The sequence below is a fragment of the Indicator indicator genome, chromosome 3 (assembly GCF_027791375.1).
Source record: "Indicator indicator isolate 239-I01 chromosome 3, UM_Iind_1.1, whole genome shotgun sequence".
In the NCBI taxonomy this organism is placed as follows: domain Eukaryota; kingdom Metazoa; phylum Chordata; class Aves; order Piciformes; family Indicatoridae; genus Indicator; species Indicator indicator.
This window is the reverse complement of record NC_072012.1, coordinates 29,544,343-29,559,357: the sequence shown is the minus strand read 5'-3', so window position 1 is coordinate 29,559,357 and position 15,015 is coordinate 29,544,343. Positions and strand designations below refer to the sequence as shown.

At 39.3% G+C, this 15,015-nt stretch overlaps 1 protein-coding gene across 1 annotated transcript in view; it reads left to right on the top strand.

Moving 5' to 3' along the window:
- Positions 1–2,061: 2,061 nt before the first annotated feature.
- The window catches only part of PLXNB2 (plexin B2), a 77,200-nt gene continuing 64,246 nt past the window's right edge, over positions 2,062–15,015 (top strand). The window contains exons 1-5 of the mRNA XM_054399942.1: positions 2,062–3,165; positions 4,828–5,010; positions 7,192–7,314; positions 11,030–11,130; positions 13,317–13,443. Of these exons, the coding sequence (XP_054255917.1) occupies positions 2,068–3,165; positions 4,828–5,010; positions 7,192–7,314; positions 11,030–11,130; positions 13,317–13,443 (1,632 nt within the window). The 5' untranslated portion in view covers positions 2,062–2,067. The remainder of the gene's footprint in view (positions 3,166–4,827; positions 5,011–7,191; positions 7,315–11,029; positions 11,131–13,316; positions 13,444–15,015) is intronic.

The window sequence follows — 15,015 nt, the reverse complement described above, 5'->3', positions numbered from 1 at the left end:
TCAAGTTGAGGGTGGTTTAATTTCATTTTAGATAACTATAAGGGAAAATATTTGAAACTAGCTGGCATGCATTATGATATCCCACTTAGCCACAAAGATGTAAACTGGGATCAAAGCTTGTCTGGAAAATTGAGGTCCTTGGGAGCATGAATTAAAAACGAGTTCCTGACAAATAATACCAGAATTCTTCTGGGTTCCTTAGAGCAGGACTAAGGTTGTTATAGAGAGGTCCAGAACTTCATTGCATTGCAAGTCATATGCTGAAGTCTGTGTGCTGGAAGAATTGGGTTATAATTCTTAACATTTTCTTAGTTACTGTCATATGAGGTCAACCTATCATTAGAAATTCAGACTTGTGCTGTCATTAATGTAGTGTCTCATTGACCTCAGTTATAATTAGCTGCGCAGTTTGGTACATGATAAGAGCTTCAGCAAAACAATACTGTAGTCCTGTTTTGTCTTCATTACTATCCTGAGTTACATTTAGTAGACTTTGGGGGTTTTAGAAGCCAGAATCACTTTACTTTTAGAAAAACTGTTGTCACTATTGCAAACACATTTTCTCCATAGAGGAGCAAAATGTAGTCAATACTGGAGGGCAGGAATTTGCTTTGCATTGCTGGTGATGCCAGAGTAGTCTGGGGAGGTAGCAGATGGCTTGTGCTCACAACAGTCCTTCCCTCCCTGCTCAAACTTTTGCAGCCCAGTTGTTGACATTTAACCTTAGTTATTCAATACAAATGATGATTCAGGTTATTCTCTTTCATATCCTATGAGAGTCTTTGCTGAACAAAAGTTCAGGAGCATACTTCCTTTATTATTATTTTTATTATTTTCCTTTTTTTTTAATTCCTTGGTTTGGCAATTCTATACTATTGTTCTCCTACAAGACTTTCACCTGTTCTGTTACTTTGCTAAATGTTTCTCTTTTCTGTTTTGGTTGGTTGGTTGTTGTGGTTTTTTCCTTTTTATTTGCAGTGCCATATATTTTCAGATTTAAATTTGAGATTTCTTGTAAGTTTACAGGCTTTTTACCTCATCAAACTACAGAGTCACATGGCTAACTTTGAAAATACTGTGGATCATATTTGATTTTCAGTACTTCCTCCAAATAGTATTTATCTTTTCCTCCTAACATCAGTGTGTTCAAGCATGCCACCTTCTATTTTCTGCTCTCAACTCATTGACAAAATGTTCTGTTCTTTGGAAGCCAGCATGATCTTTCCTCCTCATTCAACTCCTCAGGTTGAAATAAAACCCCTTTTTATATGTTTCAGAAAGTCTTTGTCTAATTCCAAACAGCAGGTCATTGGCTTGGGAAGTAAAAATTCTGGGAAAAAAAAATCAAACTGAAACAGTAACAGAATCTTAATCCCATAAGACTCGAAGTGATGTTCTTTAGATAGATTTGAAACTATTCAGTTGTCTAGTGAATTAAAGTGGGACTATAATGCAGTATGGCATGCTAAGGACTCTACCATCTTCCAGCTTTACAAGGATGAAGGATTAGTGTAATGCCTTCTCGAAGAGCATCAGCAGCCAGATTCAGATTTATTTGTAGTCAATGGAACATTTTTTCCTTTCTGAGGAAAGTCTAGTGACACCAAATGTCTCAAGCACTATTGTGTAAATTCTCCTCTGTTAAGGAGGAGCCACTCAAAACACTGAGGTACTCCACCTTATTTTTAAAATCTCAACAGTAAGTAATTCACACAGCATGAAGCTGTTTGGAGAAGCACTACCTCTTCTTGGCACTCTGTATTGTTTCATATTGTCTATTTTCATTGTGCTGTATCACAGGATTGATCATCTAATTGATTATATGATAATCATTTACACATATAAACTTGTTTAATCCTTCCCCAACATATTAAATTGCTGGGCAGTTAGCAGGATTTGAGGTTTTCTATAATCTTCATGATGCCTACACATGCATAAGGATAGGTTTATTTTTGTCTGAAATTATGAAAGAAAAAAAACATTCAAGTTACTGAATTTTGTGTAAACTGTATTTTTCAATATGTTTTAAGTACTTTTTTTCTTTCCCTTTTCAGGTATTACATAGAAATGGCTTTATGGATGTGGACACTGACCTTTTTTTGCTGCTTTTGCGTCACCTCTTCCAGAAATGAGGAACTGAATTATTTTAAGAGTGAAACAGAGCTAAATCATCTAACAGTAGACAGTGACACTGGGATAATCTATTTGGGAGTGGTAAATTTTTTGTTTCAGCTTACACCAAATCTGAAGCTAATAAGGTCTGTGGAAACAGGTCCTAAAAATGACAACAAAAAGTGCACACCTCCCATTGATGAAAATCAATGTAAAGAGGCAGTACTGACTGACAATTACAACAAGCTGTTGTTGCTGAACAAGGCAGATAAAACAATTGTGGTGTGTGGCAGCCTTTTTAAGGGAATTTGTGCCATCAGAGATCTAGAAGACATTAGCAACGTGAAGTATTACGTAGACAGTAGTGGAGAAAAGTCCTTTGTAGCAAGCAACGATGAGAATGTATCAACTGTGGGACTGATCACTTCTTTGAATAACGATCGAGTGCTGTTTGTTGGGAAAGGGAATGGACCAAATGACAATGGGATAATAATCAGCACTCGTCAGCTCTACGAAAGGGATGGGAAAGACATTTTTGAAATGTATACAGACTCGGCAGCTGTTAAGTCAGCTTACCACTCATCAAGCACGCAACAATTTGTGGCAGTCTTTGAGGATAAAAATTATGTTTATTTTATTTTTAATCAGCAAGAAAAACAGCCTGTCAATAACCGCACACTGATTGCGCGTCTGTGCAAAGATGATGCTCATTATTACTCCTACTTTGAAATGGACTTGGGTTGCAAAGATGATGATGGTGCTTATGACCACTGTCATTCTGCTTACGTCACTACCCCAGGAGAAGAGCTGGCTGAGAGCATGGCTCAGCAGGGACAAACTACGGATGCTCTCTCAGATGATAAAGTTCTTCTTGCACTCTTCAGCAAAGTTAACAAAGATAACGGCTCTCTAAAATCTGCCATGTGTGTGTTTTCCTTGCGGCACATCAACGAAAAGATGGAAAAAAACCGAAACGATTGCTACACCAAAAAGAATACCAGCTCGTTTTACAAACTTTTTTCAGCAGAAAACCCGTGTGCATCACATGGACTGGTAATATCAGTATCAGTTCTAGAATCTGTGTTAAAATTAGTGGAAAATACACAACTGCATGGTTTGGGGTGCTTTTGAGCTAAACTATAGTGAGATCAGATGACTGAAAACTCAATAGCTGGATTCACTATAGACATGGAATGTGGTTGGGGGGATGGTCAAGCAAAAAGTGCAAAATAGTAATTTTGAGTATTTTAGAAGCATTTTATATCTTGTGAAAGATTAATATTGGTTTCAGAAATACATTCTCTTTTAAAGGGCTCCTTCTAGTATGGAAATTACTGAGTCAAATGCAGTGATTTCTTAAACCCATGATCAGCTTCTAGATGACAGCTATAGACAATTCTGGTCTCAGTCAGCATATTTATAATGTTTTTAGGTGGTATTAAGAATTTCATAGGTGATATCTGGAGTTCAGAGTTGTTTGTCACTTGGATTTGAATTTTCAGGTGCCTGGAAATACATATTTCTTGTATTCAGGTGGTTGTCATTTTGCTGTGGCTCAAAATAATGTCATCATGACCAACTTCTTTTTATGACTTGTCATTACCTTGGTTATAAAGTTTTTGGAGGGCACTGTTACACCCTTCCAGACGCTCTTCTTCAATTTATAGCTATATCTCTCTGACAGCCAATTTTCAACATCTCTGTTCATTTTATAATGGTTTTCCCATACCACCCTATTCCCAAGCCCTTCTTGTGCATGCCATTTTTTACTGCCACTAACCATAAACTGGCTTGAGGAATTGGGTCATCTTAAAAATAACTCAGCCAGCTTTAAGAGTATGTCTTAATTCCCCAACCTTAGCAAGGTTGACACTTGCATAAGCAGCTGTTTGAGCACAGATTGAGAAGTGGTGTGCTGTAAACCAGGGATAGGAGTAAATAGCTGAAGAGACAGAGCACAAGAATACCTTGTGTTGGTGCTGACTTGTAATCGTTCATCTCATGAAACCACAGCCCTCTCCTACACAAGAGGTCTGATAAGAAGCCAAAAGAACACAGAGTACACCAGTGTTACTTTATGCAATACCCTGCATATGGGGTATGCATCAAACATAGAAATCCCAAATGTGAGAAGTGGAATGGCTGTGGCTTCTGGCAAAAGGGAGCTGTGGATTTCAGATCAGAAAGACAGTCTCATTACCAAATGTAGCAGGAAAGGCTAGGTGTGAATGAACTTCCTTATGGTGGACCTCCCTGCAGCATAGTCTTGAAGTATATTGAAGAGGGAATGTTTTGAAGTTCATGAGACAGTTGCCAGTTGGTTGCTTTTCTATGGATAGCAGCAAATTAAGAAACAAAACAGCATTAAAACCCACTCTTCAACACAAAATTGGTCAACTCAATGTATATGACATTCATTTTAATTAAACAGACTGGTTACTTTTTAAACTGTGCAGTTTAATGAAATAGAAACAAAAAAATTCTCTCCCTCTGTCTCCTGGAAAGTGAAAGCATTGAAGCAGTTTGCAATTAGCAGGCTGTTTTCTGACTGCTGCCCGTTGGCTGGGGGAAAATTGCCAGACAATCATTTCTGTCCTTCTACTCTTCTATGTCTGAGAGGTATTATACTGTCTGGTAATAGGGTTGCACTTCATTCTTAGCTAGGAATTAGTGATCTGAATGTTTAACATCTTTCTGTATTGCTGTTCTTATTAGAATGCAAGTAAAAATTTCCCCTGTGGCTCCGAACACTTGCCGTACCTTTTGGGAAGTAAGAATGGTGTTATAGAAAAGCCAGTACTGCAAAAAGAAGGGATGAATCTCACAGCTGTCACTGTGGCTGTGGAGAACGGGCATACTGTGGCCTTTCTGGGAACGTCGGATGGTAAAATTCTTAAGGTAACAAGCTGGACTTTAAAGATTGGAAGGTGTTCAAAAAAGATCTCACACTGTACTGCTAGCATACTTCTACTCTAAAAGTAAATGGGATTTATAAAATCGCATACCAGGAGCAAATTCTCTTGGAGCTTGGTATTTTTAATTTCAAAGAAACCCCACATTATTTCTGATGTACCTCAGCTATTCAATACAAAGATTGAATTAGCATCACCTGAATGACACTTTTCCCAAAGGAATAGATACCTACTGAGAGCCCTATATAAACAGCCTTAGGTAATATACCAGCTGCTCCAGCCTTATCTATATTCAAGCCCATACTAGTTTAAGAGCAACTTTTCATTTTGTAATTATTCCAGCCATTCAGTGAATAGAGATGGCAGTACAAAGACCAAGCTGGAGCTCTGCTGAATTCTGACTGTATGATGTGGGGCCCAAGATTTCATGTGTTTGTGGTGTTAGAATGTCAAGAGTGCAATGCCAAACACCTTCTTTTGCTTGAACAGCAGTGATGGCAATGTGCCAGTACACAGTTCAAAACACGGTTTAAAATTTAAAGCTGAAACTATTGGTTACCATAAGGGAAGACAACAAATACGAACACAATCAAGTGCAAAGGCTCTGTATTGAGAATTTTAATTTTACAGCACTAAAATAAATCGGTCTTTACCAAGAAAGATACCAAGAAGATTAGGTATTGTGAGCAGTGAGCAATGGCTTTTCACTATGTTTATGCTTTGCTTGCTTCTTTTAATGCTATACTTCAAACTGAATGGTTTTTCCTGATCTGAAATTGTGAGCTTGAGTAAACAGGATTTTCATTAATCACAGAATCAAAGAGTCAAACCTAACACTGCCAAGTCCACCACTAAACCATGTCCCCAAGTGCCACATCTGCATGTCTTTTACATACCTCTGGGGATGGTATTCACTTCCCTGGGCAGCTTGTTGTAATACTTGATAATGCTTTCAGAGAAGAAATTTTTCCTAATGCCCAACCTAAATCTCCACTGGCACAACTGAGGCCATTTTCTCTCATCCTGTAACTTGTTACTTAGGAGAAGAAACCAATACACACCTCACAACAGTCTCCTTTCAGGTAGTTGTAGAGAGGGATAAGGTCTCCCTTGAGCCTTTTTTTCCAGATTAAACAATCCCAGAGCTTTTCTGCCCTCAAGCAGATCAACACTCCTGTGCAGCCTGATGCCTGAAAGCTTAGTGAGGGTGAACTAAATCCCCTCATTCAGGTCATTGATAAAGATATTAAAGAGAACAGGCCCAAATACCAAGCCCCAGGGAACATCACTTGTGACCAGCATTTACCTCCATTCACCACCGCTCTTTGGGCCCAGCCATCCAGCCATGTTTTTACACTTGTCCAAGCCATGAGCCACCAGGTTTTATGGCAGAATGCTGTGGGCAGCAGTGTCAAGCTTTACTAAAGTGCAGGTAAACATCCACAGCCTTTTCCTCATCTACTAAGCAGGTCACCTTGTCATAGAGGGTGATCAAGTCAGTCAAGCAGGACCTACCTTTCAAAACCCCGTGCTGACTGGGCCAAATCACCTGCTTGTCCTGTAGGTGCCACATGATGGCACTTAAGGGAGCTGCTCCATAGCCTCCCCCAGTTTGATGTTAGACTGACAGGCTTGTAGTTTCCTGGATCCTCCTTGCAGCCCTTCTTGTAGATGGGCATCACATTTGGCTTTTCTCCAGTCAGCTGGGACCTTCCTGATTAGCTAGGACTGCTGATAAATGATGGAAAGTGGCTTAGTGAGCATTTCTGTCAGCTATTGCAGTACTCTTGGGTAGATCCCATCGAGCCCCATAGAGTTGTGTGTGTATAAGTGGTGTAGCAGGTTGCTATACACTTCCCCTTGGATTATGGGGACTTCATTCCACTCACCATCCCTGTCACCCAGCTTAGGGGGCTGGTCACTCAGCAACTGGTCTTACTGTTGAAGATCGAGGCAAATAAGGCATTCAGTACCTTAGTGTTTTCATTATACTCGGTCAATACGTTTTGCCATACATCCAATAAAGGATAGAGATGCTTGTTAGCCCTTCCTTTGTTGTTAATGTATTTGTAGAAACATTTTTTATTGCCTTTTAAAGCAGTAGCCAGATACAATGATAATTGGGACAAAAAGAACACTAACCACCTTTCTTTCTTCCATGAAACAGGTGTTCCTGTCATCCACTGCATATGAGTACAGCTCTCTTACTATTGAACTAAACAAACCCATAAAGAATGACCTGGTCCTTGACCAAACCCAAGAAAATCTGTATGTGATGACCACAGACAAGGTAACATGTCCTAGTCATGTTAAGAACCAGGTCTGCTTTCTGTTGCTCTGCAGCTTTACCTGAGATATGTACATTTTTCTGTTGTTCCTGGAAGCCAGCCCATTTGTTTGGGCTCTCCCCTGGTTGTGTGTACAAAGACCTTTCTAAAATCTAAGCTGATCGACTTGATTGTTGTGACTTGGAGCACTGTTCTATGCTTGATGCTTAGTGACTGGGAATAGGAAGTGAATTCACCCATAAGGCTCTTTTGTGGGATCTGTGAGAGGAATGAAGTTGAGATGTTTGGCACCAACACACCATGGGGTCAGGCAGTTCTAGCTTTCAGCGTGGTGCCCATGGGGTACTGGTGGATGCTTTAGTTGCTTTCAGTCATTTTCAGGAGTGTTTCAAGACTTAGGACGCTGGTGTCTGGCATAAAAGCATCTGCACATTTGTAAAGCCATGAGAATTTTTTGTGAGTCTTGCTGTCAAAAACTAAGAAGCAATGGAGACAGTTAGAACTTTGGGAAAGAGGTTCAAGCCTCTACTAGAACCAAGTGAGAGCAGTAGGAATAGCTGGATTTTGCTGTGAAAGGCACAGGCAGCCTCTTCTAGGTTCACTTTCTTTGTGCTGGCAGGTGAGGCACAATGCAATTTTGTAAAGAAAGGAAGCAAAAAAAAAAACCTAGTAGGAGATGAAAGGGATGCCAAATTTCTCTTTCATCTCCAGATGTAACCCTCTTATGGTGATTCTCTTTGTGGAGACTGGAGCTGCCAGCCTCAACCCTGAGGTTCAGCAGCTTTCCAGGACAGAGTGGGTGAAAGGGCTGTGACCATCTGCAGCATTGACAGTGACATTGAGTGAGACATGGGAAACTCTCCATCAGCAGTAACACAGAGAGAATGTGGGTCCCATGAGAGTATTTGGGAAAACAATGTGAGAAGAATGTTCTTTGTTTTATAAAAGGATCAATATAAATTCCTGCTGTACGAATGTTATGTTGTAGATGAAGGTTTTTCAGGCTAGAAATCACATTGGAAAAAGTGCCAAATAAGTGACTGATAAAGCACTTAACAGTGTGTGAGAGAGGCTACTTCATTATTTTTTTAAAAGTAGTTGGTACTTCTTATTTGACTTCTGTTCAGATTTGGATCGGAACTCCAAACTTCCACATTGTCCACAAAAGTCTGGGAGGCCTGGCACCCCATTTGACAAGCTGGCATATTGCTTAAAAGCCCTGGGGTACCCACCAGGCTGTGACCTGAGCTGCTGAGCAGTGTAAGCAATGACAGCAACTTTGAAGGAAGACAGGTTTTCTGGTGACAGTCTGCTTGAGCTTGTAGAATTTAGAAAGGCCATAGATAAATTTTTCAGACAACCTTTGCAAAAAAATAATTCCATCTTTACAAAATGATTAATTTTTGAAAGCAGCAAATTTCTGCCATAGAAAGGATTTCAGTTTAATCTTTTACAAGTAGCTCGCACAGACACTGCAATTTCTGAATAATGTGAATAATACTTTTATGAAACCCGTTCAGCTTAAATATGAATAACTAAAGTTGGGAGCTCTGTAATGGCATTACATTACTGTCATCTCCAGGAGTTAATTACAGTGAGCATTCCCACCCACTTTTAAAAGCAGATAGACAGGAGGAGAATGGAGGTCTTCAGAGCTGGGAGAAACGAAGCAATGTAAGCAGAAGAAGTGCTGAAACATGCACTTCTGGGTTAAGCGTAGCTGGGAATTTTGGAATTAGAGATATCAGAACCCTCCCCTTGGTGTTAAAGTAGTTTACCATTATTTAAAATAAGGTAAACAATAAAGAGCAGGCCAGCTGTGTTGATGGGTGTGCTTACTGCTAAGCTACCTGGCAGATGCAGCCTGCCTAAGCATTTGGGAAAGAATTGCTAGGGCTCTCTAAGTACTTGAGCGAGTTAATGTGATGGTGTGGGGGGTGATAAGTTGAAGCAGCATTTAAGAAGGAATTGGGCTGAGAGAAATGTAGGAAAGAATGATACAGAGGTTAAGAACCATAGTGAGATGTAAGCTTTTGCTATCCTGATTCACTTCTCCTTCCAGTTTCTGCTGCTGTGTCAGTAGCAAATGCTTTCAAAAGTCAACCCACTCCTGCCTGCTCTGCTCCCAGAGCTGCTCTGCGGCTTCTCAGGCTTTTGGAAAGGAGTGTACCACACCACCCCTGCTGTGTCCGCACTGATTCATTACAAGTGAATATCATTGATAGAATCCCAATACCTTATGGTACATACCATACTGGGAGGAAACCAGAAGCCTGTGACATTCACTTACCATGGTTACTAGCTTGTTTGCTTGTTTTAACTTTTGCTACTCTCTGATTAGCAGTGCCAGTTAGAAAATCTCTAAAATTGATTTATCTGCATTTTGAAACTGGCTGCAAGTGGAGCTGCTTGTTGGCTTTTTAAAAATTAAGTGTACATCAAACTTGAAGAGATGACAGTCTCTAGGGCTTGTTTCTGCCTGCCAGAATTATGAAATAAATGCTTTGTCATTAAAAAAAAAAGCACCATTTACTGGATATTAAATTACTCATGGGTACTGGTTAGTGAAACAGAGTGGCAGTAACTTAGCTTCATTTAGGTAAGAGTCTGTGGAAGAACAAAATGCTGTAAACTTCTGCATGAATAAATGCAAGAAACCTATCCAATACTGGCATTTTCCTTAACTGAGTCAGACAGAACTCTGAATGTGAAAGAAAATGCCAAACTCAGACTTTCAAAGTAGCTTTGTAATTGCCAGTTGTTTAAAATTAGAAGATAAGGTGGGAAGAAGAAGGCTTGCATCTCAGAGTTACTATTGCTGTACATTTTGTGCTTTTTAAAAGTAAAACATAGTCATCAACAAGAAGCCATATGTCCCATTCTCCTCTTTGGGTCATTTCAGCAGCGTAAGTAAAAGGGGTGGTTGTGTGCTGGCTCCTTTCTCTGTGCAACAAAGACAGATAACGTTGTTTACTCTCAGCACCAAAGGAAATCAAAACCAGAAGCTGTATATTTACTTGGGGACTGAGGCACAAGAGCTGATGATGCACTTTTTCCTGCTGCTTCCTATCATAATTATTTGTTTTCTTTCATGAATGTATTGCATGGTGGAGGGTTAAGTGTGTAGAAGTGCAGTAATCCAAAGCTCTGGCTCTCTCATGCTTGTGAACTTCCTGAAATACCTTCTGGCAAAAGTGCCACTGACAGCTGCATTTTCAAACAATTTCATCTCCATGATAGTGATATGTAGGGAAGGATGTTCTGTTTATCTAGCCAGTATCAAGTTAACCTTTTGAAAGAATCTGTCCTGCAGTAGCTGTTTCTTGAAATCAGAGTGTTCTTGGTGCAGTTTCTGTCCTGCAGTGGCTGCTCTAATGTGTATTTCCAGAAGCAGCATAACTGGAGAAACTTAAAAGCTGAAAAAGTTTTTTAAGACTTGCTCATGATTCTTGATTATTACAATGTCCTGCATTAATTGGGAAAAGATTAGAGAACGTTAGAGTGAAAAAAAGCTGAAGTGTATGAATCTGGACTTTGTTAAGGGAGAAATAACCAGACTCTGGGTTTGTATTTATTCTCTTAAAATCTAGCTGAGTTTCGATTATAAAAATACAGTCAAGTCTTCTGCTGCCACAGCCCTGTCTACAGATGTTTCCATCTCCTTGTGCCTTCTTTAGATCTGTTACAGTTTTCCTTACTTTGCCCACCTTACTCCAGGTGTATCAGCTACCTGTGCAAGACTGCCACAAATATTCAGACTGTGAGAAGTGTACTCAAGCAAGGGATCCATATTGTGGCTGGTGTGTGAGAGAGGGCAGGTGAGTGCTGCTGGTGTTTTCTCAGGAAGAGCTCAAATATTGACATGTTCTGTGGATTACTGCTCAGCATAGTGGTCCCAGTTCATTGTATGCAGCCTTATGCTCCTGAGAGTGATATAATTTTATCATGCAGACATTGGTATCTGTCTTCTGTGTGCACAAATAAGTCCCTGTTGTCTTCTACACATATGATTAGTTTGGGAAAATACATTGCTTTTGACTGGTCCTGCAAATCAGTATACATCATCTATCTGCATGTTCTCTGAACTGGACAGTCAAACTTTCTTCCAGAAATTAAAAGTGCTCCCTATTTAAAATTCAGAAAATATTATATATATATATATATATATATATATATATAAAGTAGAGCAGGAAAGTGTAAACAAGAACATAAAAGAAAAAATTGTTCATGTCTGAAATGAAGTATATAGCTCAAATGTGGATTTTATATAAATGTCATCTATCAAGACATGTAGCTACACTGAACCCTCACCTAACTGTAGGAGAGCAGAAAGTGGTGTTTGGACGACTACCTGCAGAGGTTAACTGAATTAATATTCAAACATGTGTAAACTAGGACAGCACGTAATATCCCTTGAATGTCTCTTCTTTACACTCTGCTTTGACTGGAGTGGCAGGGAACAGGAGAAGGAGCACTCCTGCAGCAGCTCTCTTTTTGCTACTAAGTTAATTAACCCCTTGGCAAGAGCAGTTGGGAATTCATGATTCTAAGTTCTTGCTGTTGGAACAAAGGGACTATTTAATTATAGTATGCAGATGAATTTCAGGCTTCTAGCTTTCTGTCTGAAAATATGAACTATCACGTTATCTGTCAGCCTGATATGTAGCATAAATATGGAGCAATGCAGAGAATTTAAGCAGTATGTGCAGGTTTATGTAATATACTGTAACTCTTCTAGCCTGAGTTTCAGTTCATGTGTATGAAACCTGGGCATTTGGAATATACACCTAAAACTCCTCCTGGACTGCTGGGAGTTGAAGTCTGTGCCATATATCATACAAAAGGCAATTTTCCCTAGATTTCCCTTCAGGTTTCTGATATGACCACTGACCTCAATATATCAAAATATTAATGGTCTCTGGGAACTGGCAAACATGAATTTTTGCATTTGCTAGTATTTATTTCCAATGGGAAGAAAAAAAGTGTTTAATTTCTAATATTTTTCTCATCTGCAGCAAGTTCTGTCTCATGATCATGCACAGCACTTAATATTGTGTTTAGGGATATGTTACATGAATGTAGACTACATAAAATACATGTTGAAAGGTTGGGTTGACAGAACTGTGCAGCAGCTGCACTGTGTTAAAGCCCTTGACAAATTTGTTAATAGTCTTCTGCTAGAGCAGCTGGAGATGCTGCAGCATTTTCTCCAACACTTTGCACAGAATGGAAAGAATATATGTGACACTGTCACCACACAGGCACTTCAAGGAGCTTTTGTAGCCACGTATGCAACTTCTGCATTGCAGAGTCTTTTCTTTCTGTCCTTCCTGTACTCAAGATGGGAAAACCTCCCAGTATTTATAGTGAGGCTACACAACTTTCCACAAAATTAACAGTGCCCTGACAGAAAGAGGTCTTAAATAGTAGCAGTTAATGAAAACATTCACCTCAAAAGTAACATTTCTAGTTTTATGGTTTCACAGCAGCTCTTCACAAGGCTGCATGCCTCCAGCAATACTTCTCTATTGTTTTACTCTCATGAGTGAGGTGTCTTATTACTGGCAACTCATGGGCGTCTGCCACTTTACCTACGTTAGAAACATGCTGTGCACACTTATTCAGGACTTTGCTATTTATTAGAATGTTAATCAGACTGTTTTCAGATGATCAGACAGTGGTTCCATTGCCTTGATGCCTCCTGTACTAAATATTACTGCTTCTAAACAGTATGGATTGTCTGATCCAAAGTTGTGTCCAAAATAGCATAGGCATCTTTCCCCACTTGCTGTTGACATCTCAAACCAGCAATACTTACTCCACCACTTCCTCTATCAAAATTTCTGTAATAGCAACCTTAATTGTCAACAATAAATTCCCATTCTTCTTGTGTTGTAATTTCAGGTAACTAGTTTTTCTAATTGCAAAATCATTGTGTAGTTCAAAGAAAGCAGAGTCCAGCTATAATATTGCTTTGCTTTGGGTTTTGTTCCTGTTTTATCAGGTGCACAAAGAAGGCAGACTGTGGAACAGCAGATAAGGAGAACCACTGGTTGTGGAGTCCAAGTGGCACATGCATGTCTATTGTTATTGCAGACCCTCTAAATATGAGTCGCAGAGCCCCTGATAAGGTATGACAAGAAAATGCTTTCCCTACGTGTTCTGAAAGCATATTGGTGTGACTACCAGGAAGATGAATATCTGCATTTCTTGAAGAACCATGGGGACTAGGAATAGGATAGTGTTTTGGATATCTCAGGCTCTGGCATTTCTCACAGTGCTTTCTTGTCTGCTGTTTTTGCAGGTTGCTGTTCATGTTTTCTTCTAAGAAATGTTCTTTTTGACCTTCTCTGTAAACCAAAATGATGCAGTAGTATGGATGATAAACCACTTACACTTATCTGAACATTATGAAAGTGTTGCACACTGTTGTACAACCCATAAAAAGTAATTGATAGGGGAGATTTCATGCCATCCTTTCAGCTTACTTGAGCACATAGTTAGGTAAGCAGTGAAGCCATAAGCTGTTGCTTTAAAATCAGCACTGGATTTGCCTACACAGCAAAGTTTGTCTGAGTACATGGAAAAGCTAGATTCAACATGCAAAACAACTCTGTTACAACAAAATTGAGTGTTGAGAGTGTAACCAGGGTATTGTGGCTTAGTCTAACTCCGGAGAGAGTATGTCAGTGCAGACTGAAGGCTTGCTGGGAGTGCTCAGCAAGTAAAATCAGTAAAATTACTTTTAATCCTTCTTAATCAGAAAGAAGGATACTTTCATTCAAGTCACTAAATGATGTAAAGAGCATTGTGTTAGGGCCATTTCTATATTGAATAACAATGTTGGTAGAGTGAACTTAGTCCACCTAAAATCCACGCTTTCTCTTAGTTTAGTTCTTGTCAACTTGCATTGACAGATCTCTCATGTCTCATATCAGCATCTGAGGCTAAAATACCTAAACCCCAAAAAAAACCCAGCTTCAAATGGGCATTTACATGCTGCCTGTAACATCACTAATGCCACTTGTCTCTTCCTGATTCCTTCTCTCACCAAAGAACATTGCTGCTCATAACACAGTGAACTGGTTTCAGTGAGAAAGGCATGTTTGTCATTTTTATTGGCAATACAAAATGTGAAAAGTTAAACTGTATAATTAACACAATTGAAGCATTAAATCAAGGACAGCATCCAAAATTTCATTTATTTTTTTTTCCTCTTTCCTTGCTAAGTTTTCCATTTTAATTTGCTTTTAATACTTTCTGTATCAAGAATTTCTTCAGGGAATTTATGATTTCACCATCACGTAGAAATCCTTTTTCAGCAGTAATGATAGATCCCAGTGGGTTTCTGGCATATGCATCTGAATCTTGAAGAAGCCAATTTCCGTTCAGCCCTTTCAAATTTCAGCTTTTCCAGCCCATCCAGCCTTGGTTTCATTATTCATTAGTAACACCTAAGGTTAATGGGATTTTAATTAAATTTGTCAGGATTTAAGTGTTAAAACATTCTGTTTACTGTTGCTAAACTAGGTGCTGAGTACAATAATAAAAGGCCTTGGGTGTGTCTGTACAGAAATTTTTGTTCTGATCTAATACATTGACTGGACAAGGAGTTTCTATACCAGTCTAATTCAACACAGACCCAGACTGAAAAAATTGGTGGAAGTATAAGGAGAAAAGATTGCCAGATACAAAGAGATGAA